The 18233-nt window shown below is 42.3% G+C and overlaps 1 protein-coding gene across 4 annotated transcripts; it reads right to left on the bottom strand.

Moving 5' to 3' along the window:
• Positions 1 to 10528: 10528 nt before the first annotated feature.
• Positions 10529 to 17592, bottom strand: ZBTB14 (zinc finger and BTB domain containing 14). 4 transcript variants are annotated; one of them, XM_031658722.1, is made up of 4 exons: positions 17215 to 17501; positions 15419 to 15448; positions 14701 to 14784; positions 10529 to 13356 (listed from the first exon to the last, which is right to left on the bottom strand). In XM_031658722.1, exons 3-4 carry the CDS (start codon positions 14701 to 14703, stop codon positions 12010 to 12012), a joined length of 1350 nt encoding a protein of 449 aa, XP_031514582.1. In that variant the 5' UTR covers positions 14704 to 14784; positions 15419 to 15448; positions 17215 to 17501; the 3' UTR covers positions 10529 to 12009. The 4 variants fall into 4 exon arrangements, with proteins under 4 accessions (XP_031514582.1, XP_017807076.1, XP_031514583.1 ...); XM_017951587.3 differs by lacking the exon at positions 17215 to 17501 and adding an exon at positions 16238 to 16463; XM_031658723.1 differs by lacking the exon at positions 15419 to 15448 and having other exon boundaries at positions 17215 to 17592.
• Positions 17593 to 18233: the final 641 nt, after the last annotated feature.

Here is an 18233-nt window from a genome sequence, read left to right as displayed (position 1 = left end):
GTCTTTGTAAATCTATGCTCTGCTTTTAAACAAATAGAGGGAGGTCAGGGAGCTTTCCTTATCTGCCTCTTCTTGATTTCTGCTCAACAAACTTCTGTATGTTAACAAGGCATATTCTGGTCTCCCATAGTATTCACAGATGTTAGTATGAATACACATTAGTGTGAATGTTTAAAAAAAGTATGACACAGCTGAAAGAAGTACAAATAATAACCTTTTAAAGGCAACTTGGCTGTGGATAACAAAGCCTTATAATTTTTAATCTATATTGACCTACTAAGTCTACTTCTTAAGATCTATCCCGAGGATATATACTGTTCACAGAGATATGCACAAAGAGTTAGTAATAGTAGTATGATTTATACACACAAAGCATTAAGCATATAAAAACAGTTAAAACAAAGGCTTAAATAAATTATGGCAAGTTCCAAACAATGGTATATTATGCAGAAATAAAAAGCATACTATGCAAGGATATTGTTATTGAAAGGTGTTTTGTTTTATGCCATTTAACGAAAGAAGCATGATAAAAATAAATATATATATACATAGAAATCTGGAGAGCATACACAAAAATGTTAAGATAAATTAAGAGAAAGGCACATTGCATCTGTGGTCTTCTTGCCAAACAATGCATAATTTCAATGTAATATGAGAAAGTATCAGACAAACTAAATTGAGACAGTCTAAAATGTAACTTACCAGTACTGTTCAAAAAGTATCCAGACTATGAAAGACATGGGGAGAATAAGGAACTTTCAGATTGGAGAAAATTAAGGAAACGTAAGAAATAATTGCAATGTGAAATTATGGACTGGATCTAATAACAGACAAAGGACATTAGTGAAAAAAAGGGTGAAATCCAAAATTAAGACTGTAGTTTAATTAACAGAATTGCATCAATTTTATTTCATGGTTTTCATCATTGTACTATAGTTATGTAAGATGCTAACAATAGAAGAAGTTCACTGGGAAATTCTCTACTTATTTTCTGATCAAGATTTCTTAAATCTAAAATTATTTCAAAATAATTTTTTTAAAAATATAAATGTTAGAAACATAAAGTTAAGAAAATTTCTCAAAAATTAGATGAGGACAAAAAGCTGAAAAATAAACAATAAGAAGAAATTTAGAGAGCTCGTCTAGGAAAAAGAAAAAAAAATGAGGAAATCACAAATAATTCAAGAAAACTTTCCAGAATAACTGAAGGACATATTTTCCAGATTGAAAGGACCTACCAGTTTCCAGTACATCCACACTAGGAAACGTCACCATATTTTAGAATATAGGGGGTGACAGGAAGATTCTTCAAGCTTTAAAGAGAGAAAAATACATAGGTTGCACATAAAGGATCAAAACTGTGAATGGCATCAGACTTTTCAAGATATTTTCAAAATTTTAAAAGTTTATTATAAAGTTTTAATATCTGTACTCAAATTTCTATCCTGAAAGTAAATGTGAGATTTTGGGAGCAGAAATCAAAGTTGCTATTATAGCAATCACTGCAAGAGTTCCCCATGTCCAATATCTACACGAAACATGATGAAAGCCACGTCACCCTGCATATATGAGAATCTGTCTGAAATTATCTGGGGGGCTTATACAGGCCACCAGCTTCCCTATCATTATTTGAGAGGAGCAGAGAAACCCTTGCTCCCTAGTCATTACCCATCCTTTGGAATATGAATAACTGGCTCTTGGGGTCATCCCCCTTTGAAATTTAAATGCATTTGGAGGTAAGTCTCTAAATCTTTCTGCAGGTCTCTGGCTACTCAATTTTACCCTTCCCAGGCTAGTTTTCCCCAGGCTAGGTGTTATTAAAAGTGCTCAGAAAGCCCTAACTATGCAGAAACATGAAATTATTCACTTCCCTACAAATTATTGTCTACCCCCAGCCAAACCATCAATAAAGCATGAAGGTAAAATGGACCTTATAATGTTCACCTCTCATTCACTCTTCCAATTGAGGATGTGTTTGAATTATTGCATTCTCACACTGCTCTAAAGACATCCCTGAGACTGGGTAACTTTTAAAGAGGTTTAATCGGCTCACAATTCTGCAGACTGTACAGGCTTCTCCTTCTCTGGAGGCCTGAGGAAACTTACAATCATGGCAGAAGGCGAAGGGGGAGCAAGCACATCTTCACATGGCCAGTAGGAGGGAGGTGGTGCTACACACACTTTTAAACAAGTAGATCTCAGGAGAATGCTGTCACAAGACAGCACTATGGGCATGGTGCTAAACAATCATGGGGGAGATCTAGACTTGGTAATCCAATTCAAGAATGGAGTTCTAGGATAATGGTGAAGGGAGGCCCAGAACATCAGGGCCCAGCCCTCTCTGAGATGAAGTTCTTCAAACAGATGCAAATGATAGAATACTTTACAACCGACATAAGGACAGGAGACTTAGACAACTAGCACAGAGTTTAGGGTGGAATTACTGGTATACACATAAAAACCTAAGGAAACAAAAGTTCTTAACTGCAGGGAAACAACTTGCAAGCAAGGAAAATACATCATAGTATGCTAGGTGGCTCAGCTGCAACAGCACTTACATAATCGCAATCCTGTAAACAACTTACATAATTGCAATTCTGTAAACAATGAATTTTGATTTAACAAAATGATGATGAAACTATGTTAGCAGTACAGGAGGAACACAAATGTGTATATGTACAAGATGTAAGGAAGGAAAAGATCTTCACAGGAAGTCAACAGATTTAAGTCTAAATTTGAGAAATAAAAAAGCAACATAAGAAATAGAGAAAAATACCAAATTTAGCAGCTAAAAATAGTTGAAATTGAACAAGCATCAATCTCTCCCACTTAAGGAGGTAGTTTCTAATTCCTAGGAACTATAATTATTTTCTTCCAGGTAAATATTATAAATCTATTCCATTTAGTTCTTTAACAAAGGGGTTTTCTACATTTCTGCAATATAGGAGGGCAGATTATCCTATTTAAAAGCCAGAATAAAGCTGAACTTTAGAGGGGACCTATTTTGACATAATGGGATTTGACCGGTGATAATAATGTAAAACAGAATGCAATAACTTTTCTTTTCTTTTTTGGGGGAGAGTAGGGGGAGAGTGGTGCGTAGTAAGACTAGAACACTAATAATGTGACAGCTATGAAAATAAATCTGTGTTAACTGTAATACCGCCTCCCTCCTACTTGCTCTGCAAGCAGTCAGGCCTTCATTAATTCCAAGAAGGGATAGAGAGCAAATGTCAGATTCCGACAACAGATACAACTGTTTTATGTGCAAAAGGATGGTAGAGGAAAAGGTTGAAGGAATAGTGGAAATACTTGGGAAAATATTTGTGTAGATGTGGTGTTACAGAGAGATATAGATATAGGTTTTTGTCCACAGTTCTTGGCTCACAACTCCCACAGGCCTTGTTATAGTCTTTTGTTATAATGTTGGGTGTGTCGGGCCTCAGGAAATAATAGAATCTCTCTGACTTTCTGTCCTTCTTTCCCTTGCCCCAAGGCAGGACTCTAATCTTCCCCCACCTTTCCAGTTGCAGGTCATGACGTCATAATTCCAGAGAGGGTCTTACCCCATACCCTGGAGGCCAATCACATTTCCACATGGTAGTCCACAAAAACCCAAGACTGGGTTAGGGAGCCTCTGGAGAGCTAAAAGGGGGTTCCTGGAGGATGGCACCCAGGGAGTGCATGGAAGCTGCATGCTCCTTTCCCCATACCTCACCCTACACATCTCTTCATCTGTATCTTTGGAAATATCCTTTATAATAAACCAATAAACATGTTTCCCTGAGTTCTGTGAGCTGCTCCAGCAAATGAACCTTACCTCCAAATCTAAAGTGGGGTTCATGGAAAGCCCAACTTGAAGTTGCTTGGCCAGAAGTTCCGGAGGCCTGGACTTGCAACGGGCGTCTGGTGGAGGGCAGTCTTGGGGACTGAACCCTCATTCTGTGGAATCTGATGCTATCCCCAGGTAGTGTCAGAATTAAATTGGAGAACACTGAGCTGCAGAAGTGGTTATAATAGTGGGGGGGATTTCTGCTCCCTCCCACCCCACTATTGGTTATGAGAGTCTTTTGTGTTTATGATTGTTGTGGTGTGAGAGGAGAGGAAATATGGTCAGTGTTTTTCCCAAACCATGAGAGAGTGAGATGATTTTTTAGATTTGGCTGAGATAGAAAGGAAGAGATGAGAAGAACTTGCTAAAAGACATGGGAGAAATATAAAAAGAAATGTAAGAAGTGCTGCTGTGTGATCTACTTGTTGACACTAATTCAGAAAAACTTCAGTAAATAACTACATTCTTTTTCAATACTATTGAGAGTAAGATTTCTAATTCTTTTGGATGTATCTCCAAAAGTTGAGAAGGCCCTTAAAATAGGAGCAGGAAATCCCAGTTTTCTGTGGATTACAACAAATGTGATTTGAATTATTTTGCTAGGAGTTGTGACAATTTGCATGGAATCATCCACATTCCTTTCAGTTTAAACTCTGGCAAAGCTTGAGAGATGATGACCAGTCTCTGAACATCCCTCTCCTGTGACCTTTCAAGGCACTGAGGAACCCACGTCTTGTGATCACCTTTAGTGCTCATTTGGAGTTAGATGGTAGAAAAACTTCAAGTAATTACATTAAAAGCGCTTTTAGTGTGTTACTCCAACTAACTAATTACAGAATAGACTTGAATCCTGAAATTACCTTAAAGACCACCAAATGCAATCCCCTCCTTTAAAACAAGAAAATGATTTATGAAGGTGAAATCAGTTACTCAAAGTTCTTATAAGCAAGTTAAAGGGTGAGTAGTGACTGAAATCAAAGTGTATTACCTTTGACTTGATTGGTAGAAAATAACACAATTATCTGTCATATATAAGAACTTTCTATAGCTTGTCTCATGTAATTCTTGCAACATTATTATCACATTTTACAGATGAGAAAATGAAACTCAGAAAGGCTCAATAACTTGCCCAAGACCAGCCAAGTAGTGGTAGAACTAGAACTCACACCCTCGCAGTCTGAATCCAGAGCCCATACTCTAAATCACTACGCTGGCTTTTTGACCAATACAAATATTTTCAAAGTTTCGCAGTAGGAAAAAAAAAAAACCAAACAAACTAATCTGAGATTTTAGAGTCAGAAGTACAATGCCAAGTTAAAAATGCAGCTGCTCTAGAACAAGGGTACAATGGATACTGAAAGACAACTAATAATAGTAATATATAGTAAAAAACAAAAAACAAATTTAGGAACTCAGGAGTTTTAAATGCAATCTTTCAAATCGTAATCTTTTATATTATAATTTTAGAAAGAGCCGAAAGCTTTATATAAATGAAATAAATAGATCCTATATGTACTTTAGGATTCTATTTCAGGCTGCTTGTAATTCAGTCACCAGAATCACAGAACCTAGGTTTGAGCTCTTGTTTTTTTTAAGTCTTCAAAATGAGAATAGTAATACCTATTCATAATATTGTAAGCTACCTTAATGTATACTGTAAAGCACTCTGCAGATGTCAGAGATTAATTAGTATACAGTTCAATTCTACTGTATCACCAAAGTTAAAATTGTTTTCTGTATATAATGTATTATTTTTTTAAAGTCCTATGACTTTGTAACTCCCAGAAGTTTGGGAAAATAATAATTATACACCATCTAAAATTAATTTACCCCTACTATTTTTCATTTCTCTTTTCTCAACCCCACATTTTATTACAGGGTATCAAGACTATTAAATGTAACCTCGTTCACACTAATGCCAATTGATCCAGTAGCCTTCCAATCTGGTTAATATTTCCGGTTTTGTATTGGCTGGAAGATTACAGAAACAGAATAGCCAAAACATTACACATACTTTAAATTAAATGTAAACAGCCTAAGAATGAAACGTAATACAGTTTCCCAAATGTCAAACTTCTAGACATCTCTGTCATCCTATTTGAAGTCAGTAATATTTTAAATCAATTATATCTGATTTTAAGGCTGAATTTCTTATCTATCCCAGAAAGTGAATTTCTCTTCTGGAATAACAAACAAGAATGGTGTACACGGGGCAGTGAATCATTTGCGTTTTGGCAGAAATTATGAACGATTATGCAACCCGCCTAAGGTGGTGACACGGCCTGAAAACAATGGAGGTAGAATCTGAATCCAAGTTTTCTAACACCTTTCAGAGAGAGAAAGGGGGTGAGGAGAGTATAGGTAGAGAGATCTCATAACACAGAAGACCATTTCTACATAGGCCTTTACATAAGACCATTCTTACCTTGGCCCCTGACTAGATGGCCTTTGGTCTTGTGGGCTTTGCTTGGCTCACCGCATAATGGAACATGTGAAGAAGGCTAACTGGTAGCTTTGTATTATATTGCAATTATCCATGACATTCTACCAGCAGTTTTTCATATTATGTAGGGGCAGCCTATACACCTGAAGCAAGGTAAAACAATATTGGTTTAGTATTAGCGCCCTGCATGGGAGACATCTCGGAGAAATAAAAATGTCAGGACCAATTTAGTACAGAGACGTAGACAGCTGTCTGCATAAATGCCTCTCTTCCCCAGTGCCATCTGCCAAACAGCGGTCTGAACTCAGTAAGGACGTGTGCGGGGCCACAGCTGCACATTTTGTGGCTTGAGGCCAACAACACGGTCACTAAGGGCACAGGCTCTGGAGGCAGATGGACCTGCTTTCCCGTCCCAGCTCTGATGAGAATGATATTGGGCAGGATTTTTAACTTCTTTGAATCTTGGTGTCTTCACTAGCGGTAATGAGTACCTACCTCAGACTTGTCACAAAACATAGTGATTGTGTATATAGTACCAAACCTGGCAAATATTCAACGTATACTAGGTTTTATTATTAAAATTCTAACCCCTCGACTATCTCTCCTGTGACTGAAGTTCAAAGTCAGTAGGAAAAAAAAAAAAAAAGGAATGACCATAGGAAGCTCCTGCCTTCCAGCTGAACACAGAAAATGAGTCCATTCAAAGTGAATTTAATAGCATAGAATGCCTTCTCAAAACTCTTATCAACATGACAAGCAGTAGCTGATCTAAAACTATCAGAAGACATATTTTGTCTTTTCAGATTTCCATTAGCTTGCTTGTTATCCTATCAAGACTGTCAACTTTAACTGGTCAGTGGGCACTAAGGGAACATCTGCGGACTCAGCCACTACTGGGCATAGCTCTATTTGCTCATGGTGCTTCCTCCCTTAAAACCATATTAACATCCTTGCCCAAAGTCACTGGGGGCCCAGGTTATCATCCTTTACTCCTCTCATTTTATTTGCATCAGTATCCTTCTTGAGGCAAGCATCTATTATTTTAAAGAAATATATCTTAGCCTCATATTACCATTCCTCTTGTTGAAATCCAGTATCACAGTTAGGGAAAAGGAGAATCATTCTATGGAAATGGCAATAATTAATAGATATTTTCCCAGTATACATTCCCAAAAGTCATTTAAGAATGTTTATATTGGCACCACTAACCCATGACAATTTATTAAAAATTCTTCCTTTCTAAAGTATGTTCCATGAACTGGATTAAAATACATAACATGGCGGATTTTTTTTTTTTTTTTAATAGCAGTTTGTCTATTTGTGATCATTACGTTATTTGTAAATCCTTGTAAAACATTGTAAAACTTGAAAAGATAAGCATCCCACACTGGATAACTCCAGGAGGGCAGGAATGGTGCTGGTGTTGCTCACTGTTGCATTCCCAGCACATAGTCCAATGCCAGACACATACAAGGCATTCAATGATTTGTTGACGGATATACTTTAATCTTAGGCTCTAAAAAGTACTTCTGTGTAAGTTTAGTAGAAATATCCCCCAAAGAAGAGCAGAGTGACTCAGCAAACTGTTATTCCAGAACTAAAAGGAAAAAAGGATGGAATTAATGGATGTAGTCTAGGCCCCTTTGGGGAGAAAGCAACAGATCACCTTGGAATTAACTAGAAAGGGAACAGTTGGGTGCAGCCTGAAATGCACCCCATTTTAGAAAAGCATCCTATAAAAATATATTAATGTATGATTTCACGTATGAGATTGAAAAGCCAGCTTTCAAAACTGCAATTCTGGTTCTGCCATTCTGGTTCTGCCATCACAGATGTTCCCAAAGAAGAGCAGGGAGCCATCCAAAGAGGCCAGTGTTTACACCAACTACATTCCAATGATTAACTTTAGAATGCACAAATTATGGGAAATTACAAAACCAAAGACAACATTTAGACAAATATACAAGTTTGTTAAGACTTGTATATACATTTTGTAAGAGCCACAAACGGATCGAAGCTTACAGAAATACTAAGATAAACACAGTGTCTGTAGACATTTTCAGTTAATAACACTTAATAAGGTCTAGGTCTACAGCTCAGGGCCAATGATGGTAGGACTGAGAGACGCCAAGGGTAAGAGAGAACTTCAATTTTGCTTCTGTCTGCTCCATTGGGAATGCTCTTTAGGAAACAGGGAACGTTTAGTGAACCTAAAAAGTGTGGATGCTGGGGTTAATGTTTCTTCCTGGCCATCACATTAATCCTCAGTGGGCTGTGAGACAGAAATACTTACTATTATTTTAGAGATGGTGAAACTGAGGCTGAAGGCAGTTAAGAACTTGTCTGAATTTACAGTTACTGAGAGGCAGAACCAGGATCCAAATCTAAGTTTGTCTTGTAAAGTCTTTCCACTAAACCTCACCTCCTCATTATACTGAAAAGATTTAAACGAATATTGGTAAGTGGGAACATCTTTTGAAGAGATCATAAAAACACCCAACTGCTAAAATCTGTCACAATCCAGATAAATTATACCCAGGGCCTCTGAGATGAGATCAGTGTGGCGACCTCTAAGGAATCATGGATAACAGGTGATGGAAAAACATTTTCAAAAAGAACATGTAAGACCAGACTGGGAAGGGGCACACTCACTCTGATAGTTGGGGACCAAACTGCTTCTACCTTTGCATCTCCAGAATCCAGCCCAGTGCCTCGCATATGATGCTCAACACAAGTTAAGTAGGCAACATGCTATCTTTACATACCTGAAGGAGATGCAGGATTAACCCTATTGTAAATAGTTTCCAGGGGGAGAGAGCTCCAGTTATAAGAGGGTACGCAAAAACAGAGGCAGACTTCAAAGGAAAGTGAGAGCTTTCCATTCTCTTTCCTGGAACAGCTTTCTGCCTCCACCTAGGACTCAATCCTACACCACAATCCTTACTATGTGCCAGCTCTACTACAATTGCACCATAAGGCTTGCTACTCTTGAGAACAAACCACTAATAGCATTAATACGTGACAACGAATCCCACCTTCCAAATGACTTACAGATAACTATACAAAATAACCCTTTAAGCTGGAAACTACACAAATTTGCATCATTTTCCCTCCTCTCAATCTTTTTTTCCTAATAAAATAGGGTGAATTTGTTAGTATCAACCTCACTTGATGGCGACCTCTGCACTTTCTAACCATTCTAAATTAGTGATCAAGTTAATGGCCGGCAAATTACTTTACATTTAAACTTCCTAAATTTCTCTTCCTCAATCAGTGCCAATACAATGCAAATTAAGCACAAAAGCTAACATCAAGTTTGCAGCATTCTCTGTAAAAACAGAAAAAAGTCAATGATTTCTAAGTAAAGGTAGTAACGTTGACATTTAGACTTGACCTTCCTCTTACATTACAGATTCAGAATAACCACATTTCAGAATTAACTCCCTACGGTGTTGGAGGTAACCTTGAGGACTCTTAACACGATGGCTTCACTAGGCAGGGGACTACCAAATCGAGCCAGGTGTAGCGAGGCAGTGTTACTGACCAGGACCCAGCAGACAGGAGAGCTGCCGTGTTAGGATTCTGATGCCACCAAAAATATACAAAGGAAACAGGTGCCCTAACATACATACAAACCCAGTACCGGTGGTAGAAATAACACAAATACATTTCTCATGCAAAATAGGCTAAATAATAAATATTTGCATCACATAGACTGCTGAAAACTAACCTTTCTTTTTGGGGGTTACCACCATGACTATGTGGTTTCAATGGAGGTTAATATCACATGTTTAACTTCAACTCTGTAAAGCCAGGATGAAACTAGCATAGAAAATACATTTTGGTAGAAATATGGGTATGTGGAAGGTTGCTAGGAAAAAATGAAAAGAGGAATGATAGTATATTTTCTTTTATATACAAAAAATGAAGACCCAAGATACGGTTTGCTGAAGTAGCTATCAACAAGATGTTAAAATTATTTTTCCTTTGCTTTGGTTAAAACAGCCTAGGAACGGCAATCAGTTCCCCTTCTATAAATAGCATAAAAACACAGTGACAGGACTACTTTTAGAACAGAATAAACAACTTTCAAGAAAAGAAATTAATTTTAAGTAAAATTAAACATTGTACCAATAATTAAAAATTTTAAAAAGGTAGCATCATCATCCTAACATCTTGGGCATAACATATACACCAATTAAAAAAAATAAAATTTCTTTCACGATAGAATTACAGGTGTTAATGCAACAAGCTATGAAGTGAAATTACTTTAATATCTTTTAAAAAAATCCTAGCAATGAAAAATGAATTGAAAAATTGACATTTTCTACAATTCTACATATTGTAAAATAATTGACTAATACTTTACAGAACACAATTCAAACTATTGTTGGCATTTCAGTATATTCCTAAAGATGGTTAAAAGAACATTTAGTATACCAAAACTGGAACAGAGTTTATAATTCTCATTTATGGTTATGAAGAGGCAATCAACTTCTATTGAAAACTGTAACCAGTGATGAAATATACTTCGAAAACATAAACATTTGGTCTGACAATCTTTAATATTTGTTAAAAACAGTCTGATGTTTGCTGCTGATGGAAGTTATTTTAATGCAATGTGCAAAAAAAGTGCAGCTGTCTACTTTTTACTTGAAATACATAAGACCAACACTACTATTTACACACTTAAAAGATTTTAAATTTATTAATTTAAGTAAGCATACTGCATCTCCTTTATGGATAAATCACGTGCCCCAGAGAGCCCCAAAGCTTGATGACATTCTGTAAAGTTACACAAATGTATCTGAAGAAGTTATCTGTTCTTGTCCTAATTTTGATTCTAAATAAAAATCCAATTTCAAAATCAATTAAGATTTTAATCTAGGAAATCTTGGGATTGTTACACATGTAAAAAACCTTATCTCTGAGAGCCTTTTCTATTCTTCTTACCACGGGTCCACTCACAAATCCCAGCTGGTGTGGAGTGGCACTGCCCCAAATAAGAGAAACCTAACAGCTTGGCCCCAAGACCCCCCACCATCCTGGTGGGTTTGCTTGGCCTTTAGGACATGTGACTATAGCTTCTGGGGTAGGTACAGGGCAATCAAGATTGAGGAAGAAACACTTCAGCAAAGCAACCATTATTTGTCCACAAAAACAGTGAAAAACAGTGATATAAAATGAACAAATCAAATATAAATCTAATGCCATTCTGCATTTCCAGAACTTTTTTTTATATTTGCGCAGTGTTCTTGGTCAACCACTCACCAATTTTCTGCGTCTATCTGAAGTACTTTTATTAAGTTATTAAAACTGCTTGTTTGACCCTAAGTCACATAGAATTGTGATGATTAGGAAATCAATTTACTTATTACTCTGTGCAGGGCACCTGCCAGGGTGGTGAGTGTAAAGGAATTAAAAATGGAAGTCTCTCACTTCTAAACTGGACACAGGAGTTCTCAAATTAAAATAAAAAAAAAAAAGGGGGAGAGGGTGCTTACTGGCAACATTAATACTAGACACCAGACAAGACAGTGAAACAGTTTGGTCAGAACTGAGGAACATCATTTCCTTGAAAGTCTTAAAAATACCTAACCAAGCACTGCCTGAAGTCCAGTGAGTACAATGTTCCATACGTTTCCACAAAAATATAGTAACTGGCATTCACTCATTATGATCCACATCATCTCAGTCTCCACTTCCCAGGCAAAGTGTCCCTGTCCCACTGCCTCTAGCTACAGGCTATCGTTTCCAGCTGCTGCTCTGCTTCTGCAGCCATCGCTGCCGCCTGCAACTGTTCTGTCTCGCTCTGGATGGCACTGGGGGTAACCTGCTTCCTTTCACTGTGCATATTGTTCTCATGCCTTTTCAGATCAGACGCCTTGGCAAATGCCTTGGTGCAGGAGCCACACACAAAAGGCTTTTCCCCTCTGTGTCTTCTTTCATGATCCTTGAGGTGAGACTTGTGTTTGAAGGCTTTGTCACACATGTGGCACGCAAACGGTCTTTCATTACTGTGAACTCTCTCATGCTTCTTTAAGTCTGGGGCACGGATAAATGATTTTCCACACACCTCACAGCTATAGGGCTTATATCCCGTGTGGATTTTTAGGTGTTCTTTCAGGTGGGCCTGTGTGGTGAAACCTTTTGTGCACATTTCACAAACAAATGGCCTGTCCGCTGTGTGGAGTTTCTCATGCTTCCTCAATCTGCCTTCATCAGAAAACGTCTTCCCACATGCCTGGCAGGCAATCTGCTCCCGATGGTGACCATAAAGCAAATACTCAAACTTCATGTCACTGGCGGCTGTTGTCCAGCCTGGTGTCTGTTCATCTTTCACTTCACTCATCCCATCATTAAATGTTAAGGCTTGAGGGGTCTGGGACCCCAAGTCTTTTGATTCTGGGGTCTCCATGGATTCTACTTCCTGGCCGTAGCAATTGACCTTCCGCACTTCCTCACTCCCCAGCTCTTTCAGGATCGCTTCCTGAACCCTGAGCGTTGTGGTGGGTGACTTGCCGTCCTCCTGACTCGGGGGCGTGCCTTCTACTGTATCATCAGAAGGACTGTCATCCTGATCCCCGATTTCCTCTACATCATCATCCTGGGTGTCAGCAGCATCTCCAATGGGGCGATTTATTTTGAGGCAATACTTACTTTTGGACTGACCATTGTTTTCATCGGGACTGGACACATCACGCTTCTGAGAACACAGTTTATCCAAAAATCGGATACCAAGAATCTGACCCGATGACATCATTAAGTTAACATCTTCTTTTTTCACGGAAATCTTTGCTGTGTACATGTAGTTCAGGACCTCTTCAAATATATCAGAACGAAGAAAATCTATTTCTATGACTGAAGAACTATCAACCTCAAGCTTCTTGAAAAGCTTTTTAAAGTAGGTGCTGCAGGCAGCAAGAACACATCTGTGTGCTCTGAATTTCACATCCTCAACCACAATAGCAATATCACAAAATTCTCCTTCCAGGCGCTGTTCATTTAGTGTTTTCAGAAACAGAGTTTTATGATCATCGTCATTATATTTAATGGTTTCAGACATACTGATGAAAAACTCCTACAAAAAAAGAGAGAGTTTCGTAATTACAAATAGTACTTGTCCATACAGAGAATACAGTCACATTTTCATTTCCTGGTCAATCTATGGAACCTAACAATTTCAGAAAGTCAGTGTTAACAGTGGTCTTTGAATATGGGTAGAAAAGACTGATCCCAACTCAAGGATCTCCATATTGTTACTCTTATTCATCTTCAATTCACTATTTGCCTAGTTATATCCCAGGCATTGTTCTATGTGCTTTCCATGTTTTAATTAATTTAATATTCAGGTAACCTCATGAGGCACATATCACTATCCTCATTTTATAGACAAAATTAGAAATCTGCCCAATATTCTATAGCTATTTAGTAAAGAGCTGGGACTTAAACGCAGACAATCTGGCTACAAAACCAGTGCTTCCTGACAACTAGAGGCAATCAAATAACTCAAACTCAAGGTTTAAGAAACAGGTTCAGGCTGGGCGCGGTGGCTTAAGCCTGTAATCCCAGCACCTTGGGAGGCCGAGGTGGGCAGATCACGAAGTCAGAAGTTCAAGACCAGCCTGGCCAACATAGTGAAACCCCATCTCTACTAAAAATACAAAAAACTAGCCAGGTGTGGTGGTGTGTGCCTGTAACCCCAGCTACTCGGGAGGTTGAGGCAGAAGAATCATGTGAACCCAGGAGGCGGAGCTTGCAGTGAGCTGAGATCGCGCCACTGCACTCCAGCCTAGGCGACAGTGTGAGACACTGTCTTTAAAAAAAAAGAAACAGGTTCAAGGGAATGATCCTCTAGTCCTGTATGTTGCACCTACTCTTATTCCATCTACTCTATGGAGGATTCAGCAAAATAATGAATTGTGTTATACCTCCTTGACAGAAGGAAAAAATCACTATCGCAGAACTAGAGAGGAACACTACTGCCAAGATATCCCATTGAGTGTTGTGTTCTACTTTTTCCACAGCACTTTTGGGCCACTTCTAAATGAAGGTCAAAGTTTAATCTGACCTTAAGAGAATCAGATGACATTTGGGAAGTGGTTTTGTTGTCTCCAGATGCCAATCTACCGGCATCCAGATAAAAGTGCCATCAAACACCAGATGTACATACTTGATAAGTGCTGAGAGTATTTTATAACCAAAAATTTGGAACTAGCATGAAAGATCTCTGTCATCATGTTAAAAAACTGATCATCTTAAAGCATTCTCTATGTTTCCTTTTTAAAAACTTTGTTTTACTTTTATTCGGCAAAGTATTTTCCCCCAAAGAGAAGTGTTCATGCACAATCAGAATTGGTAGATATATTTTAAAGCAAATGCCAAGTCATTTTCATCAAGATTTAATATCCAAAGTTATAGTTACCATGAACAACTCAGGCTAGTATCTTAATGCCTTAAATGCCAAAATCTTCAGATCAGAGTAACTCTGATCAGGAGCACGCCAGACCTACAGAGGAAAGGACAAACAAGAATGAGGTAGGATCTTCCGGTATCCCAAATCCTAAACCAAGAATTGATTTTTTTAAAAGAAACTTTCTTGTTCCCTCTCTTGTGCATTTTCAGGTTGGGCAGGTAGGTGGCTGGCACATCAAGTGCAGTTCTGAACAGATATGGACTAGAACAGGTAAGGGCTGTAGCACTCGGGCATAAAGGGGCTGCGCCCTAGGTACTGGAAGGAGGGGTTGGAGAACCATTAAGAGATTTCTCCTCACACACTAAGCCCATGTCCATATTTGTACAGTTGTTGATGGCTACACAGATACAGAAAAAAACAAGTGCACCGTGCCCCCTACACTCATCCCATTTCCCGCTGGGTATGTTAGCCCTCTACATTTTTCTCTAGGCTCATATAAACCTGTAGAAGTATATACCTTTATAAATAAAGCTACAGAAGTACATAAACCCAACAGGTAACATGGGAGGAGAGGGAACAATGACTGCTTTTTCTTTCTGCACCTGTGTGATGTATGAACAGTACACACATTTGTCTTTAAGACTGTATTTGAGAAATCCAGGTGTTGTTACCTCTATCCCTACAAGGGTGAAAGAATTTTAGCTTTTTTGTGAGTTTTAACTCTTACCGGAAGAACTCCATCCTGCAGACCCATATCCTGAAAAACAAAAAGTTTCCTCTACTGAACAGTGACCACACAGATAAGTGTTTGGTGTGGTAGGAGCAAAGGACTGGGCTGTAACAGTCTTAACACAAAATCCGTGGAACAAGGCTCCAACTCGGAGACCAACACCTTGAAACCCATAAGCTCCTTCTAAAGAAAAGTCAACGCACTGAGCTGCCCAGCGTAGAAGCGGGATGTCTCATCTGAAGTTTGAGGTTAGGCAACATTCCCAAAAGATGATTTTGAGTTGATCATTCTACGTGCTTCTGCCTCACTATTCCCTAGAAGCACCCAGGCCTGTAGTCATCCAGAGACTAGGCACCCCATGCAAAAACCTTACTATTGTAACACTTACTACTGTAGTCACTAACTCGTCCCAGGGCTTGGGGGATAAAAGTGCATGGGACCAGGGAGAGGAGTGGCCTTAGAGTAGCTATGACAACGTATCAATGTGTGTTTTTTTTTTGTTTTTTGTTTTTGGCTAGTGTGTACTTGGCCACCCACCCCTCTCCCCGCTCTCTAAGGAGACCATGTGTGTCCATCACGGCCTCCTCCCCGCCCCGCCCCCCTTGCCATTGAGAGGTTCCAATCGCTAAGTTCAGGTAAGTCAAAACTGGAAGACAGCTGTTGCCAGCATCTGTGTAGGCACATGTAGGAAAAGACGTAGCCCCAATACCACCTTCACAATAAGGCTGCCCCTTCCTAATTGCTCTCCAAACTGCGGGCGCGCTGAGCCGCGTTACAGTGCAGGGAGCCGGGCTTCCCGCAAAGCCAAAAACTTACATAAGCAGCTGCAGCCGCCTCCCCTGCCCCGGACAGCCCGACAATGGCGGCTGCACGACTTCCTTGTTGCAAGCTTGCAACTTCGGAGTGGGGAGGAAGCAGGGAGCTAAGAGCAGACCCAAGGAGCCCTCAAGGCGTATCGAGTCCTCGCTCTCAATTTCTTTGAGGCTGGGAGGTGGGGAGTGGATGAGGCCGTGTGCACTCCTTCCCAGACAAAAGCTGCCCTGGCCTGTGGGTAGAAAGGCCACTTCCTTCATTAATCATGGCCGAGCGCAGACTGGGACCGCGGCTCCTGAGCAAGGCACTGCACGTGAGGCTCTGGCGGCGCGACGAGCGGGGAAGCGCGCGCCGGGCCCAGCCCGCGCGCCGCGCCGCGCCCTGCTCTGCCCATGAGCCTTGGAAAGCCTGCGCCCCGCGCACTCCCCTGGCCAGCCTGCGCTGGCCCTCCCCGCCCCAAGTGGCCGGGGGCGGGCGGCGCGCGGCCGGCTAACCTGCTCCGCGGCGCACCGAGTGCGTGCGCCGGGTCCCAGCCCCTCCTCCGCCGAGGAGCGGGGTGAGTGGCGGGGCCCCGCGCCCGAGGTGTGGGCGGTGAAGCGGCGCCTGGCGGGCCGCGCCCGCGCCAGGTCTCGGGCTGTCCCCACCCCACTGCGGCACGGCGGTGCGAGCGGGGCGGCCATGAACTCGGCTGCCGAGGTTCTGCGGAGCGCGCGGGCCGCCGCCGCCCGGCTCCCCGAGCCCGCCTGCCGGCCCGCGCACCCCCAGGGCGCCCCGGCCCCATCGCCCAGCCCTTTCGGCCTGCACGCCCATCCCTCGTTGCACTGCGCGCCGCTGGCGGCCGCCGCACATCCTGGAGCTGGCTGGTGCCCCAGAGCTCGGCGAGAACGCGCGTCTTCCGGGCCGCCCCGCCAGCCGCCGGCCGCCCCCGCGCCCGCCTCGCGGACGGCCCCAGCCCCTTCCGCACCCTGGCCCGCGCTTACCTGCAGCCTGGCACAGCCACAGACACTGCCGTGGGTTCCCCGCGCTCGCTAGCAAACGCAGGCCGGGACGGGATGGGCTCGGGGCGCGGGGGCACGGTGGGTGGCAGTGTGTTTTGGATTTTTTTTGGAGTTTGGGGAGGGGGCGGGGTGGGGGAAATCGTGCACGTCCCTGATGGTAGCAGCCCTCCTCCTGCACGAGCACAGAATGTCTAGCCGGCCGTGAACACCCCCACCGCCCCCCCCCTTCCCGTGCATGCGCGGTGCGGGCTGGGGGGAAGGCGCGCCGCCGGCTTGCGCAGGCACGGAACCCGACCGGGTCTCTAAGTGGGCGAGCAGGGAAAGGGTTAATCCGGGCCCTTGCCGACGCTTTCGTTGTAGACTACGGGGCCGCCCCCGGAGGACCCTGGCCTGCGCACGCGCGCGCACGCGCGCGGTTTAGGGCGCGCGGAGCCCGCGCGCGGGAGAAGGAATGGGCGGGGCAAGGGCGGGGCTTAAGGAGCCAGGGAACTTAAGCACGAGCGCCGCTCGCGGGCACCCGCCCCTCCTCGAGCTCCCTCCAGCCCTGACTCTTGGGCTCCCGCCCGCGCCCGGCGCCGGGGACGCGGGAGCCAGCGCTCCCGTGCGTGTGCATGTGCGTGGGCCAGAGCTGCCCCAGGGCGCGCGCAGGCTGGGCGCTGAGGCTGCGGGTCTCTGCTGCGGCTCGGAGCCGGCGCCCCGGCCACCTTCGCCCACCGCTCACACCGGCCGACACCGGGAGGCGCGCCCGCGGGCCTGCGGTCTTGCCTCTTGCCGCCGGCACATTGAGTTTGTAAGGGAGTGGACGGTGCACGATAAACATTTGCGGAACAAATGGAAAAAGTGACGTCTTCAATTTGTAGTGTAAAGCGCAACCCCAATTGCCCAGCAGAAAGGGATCACCCATAGGGCTCTGGAGCTAGTAGGTCTGCGCCCAGACACTCCCAAGGAAAAGTCCCGGGGGCTGGAGAAGGCGACCCGTCTGTGGCAGTCGAGACCCTGGA

This window comes from Papio anubis, chromosome 19 (genome assembly GCF_008728515.1).
Source record: "Papio anubis isolate 15944 chromosome 19, Panubis1.0, whole genome shotgun sequence".
NCBI lineage: Eukaryota > Metazoa > Chordata > Mammalia > Primates > Cercopithecidae > Papio > Papio anubis.
The sequence above is the reverse complement of the archived record's forward strand: the minus strand, read 5'-3'. Positions and strand labels throughout refer to the sequence as shown.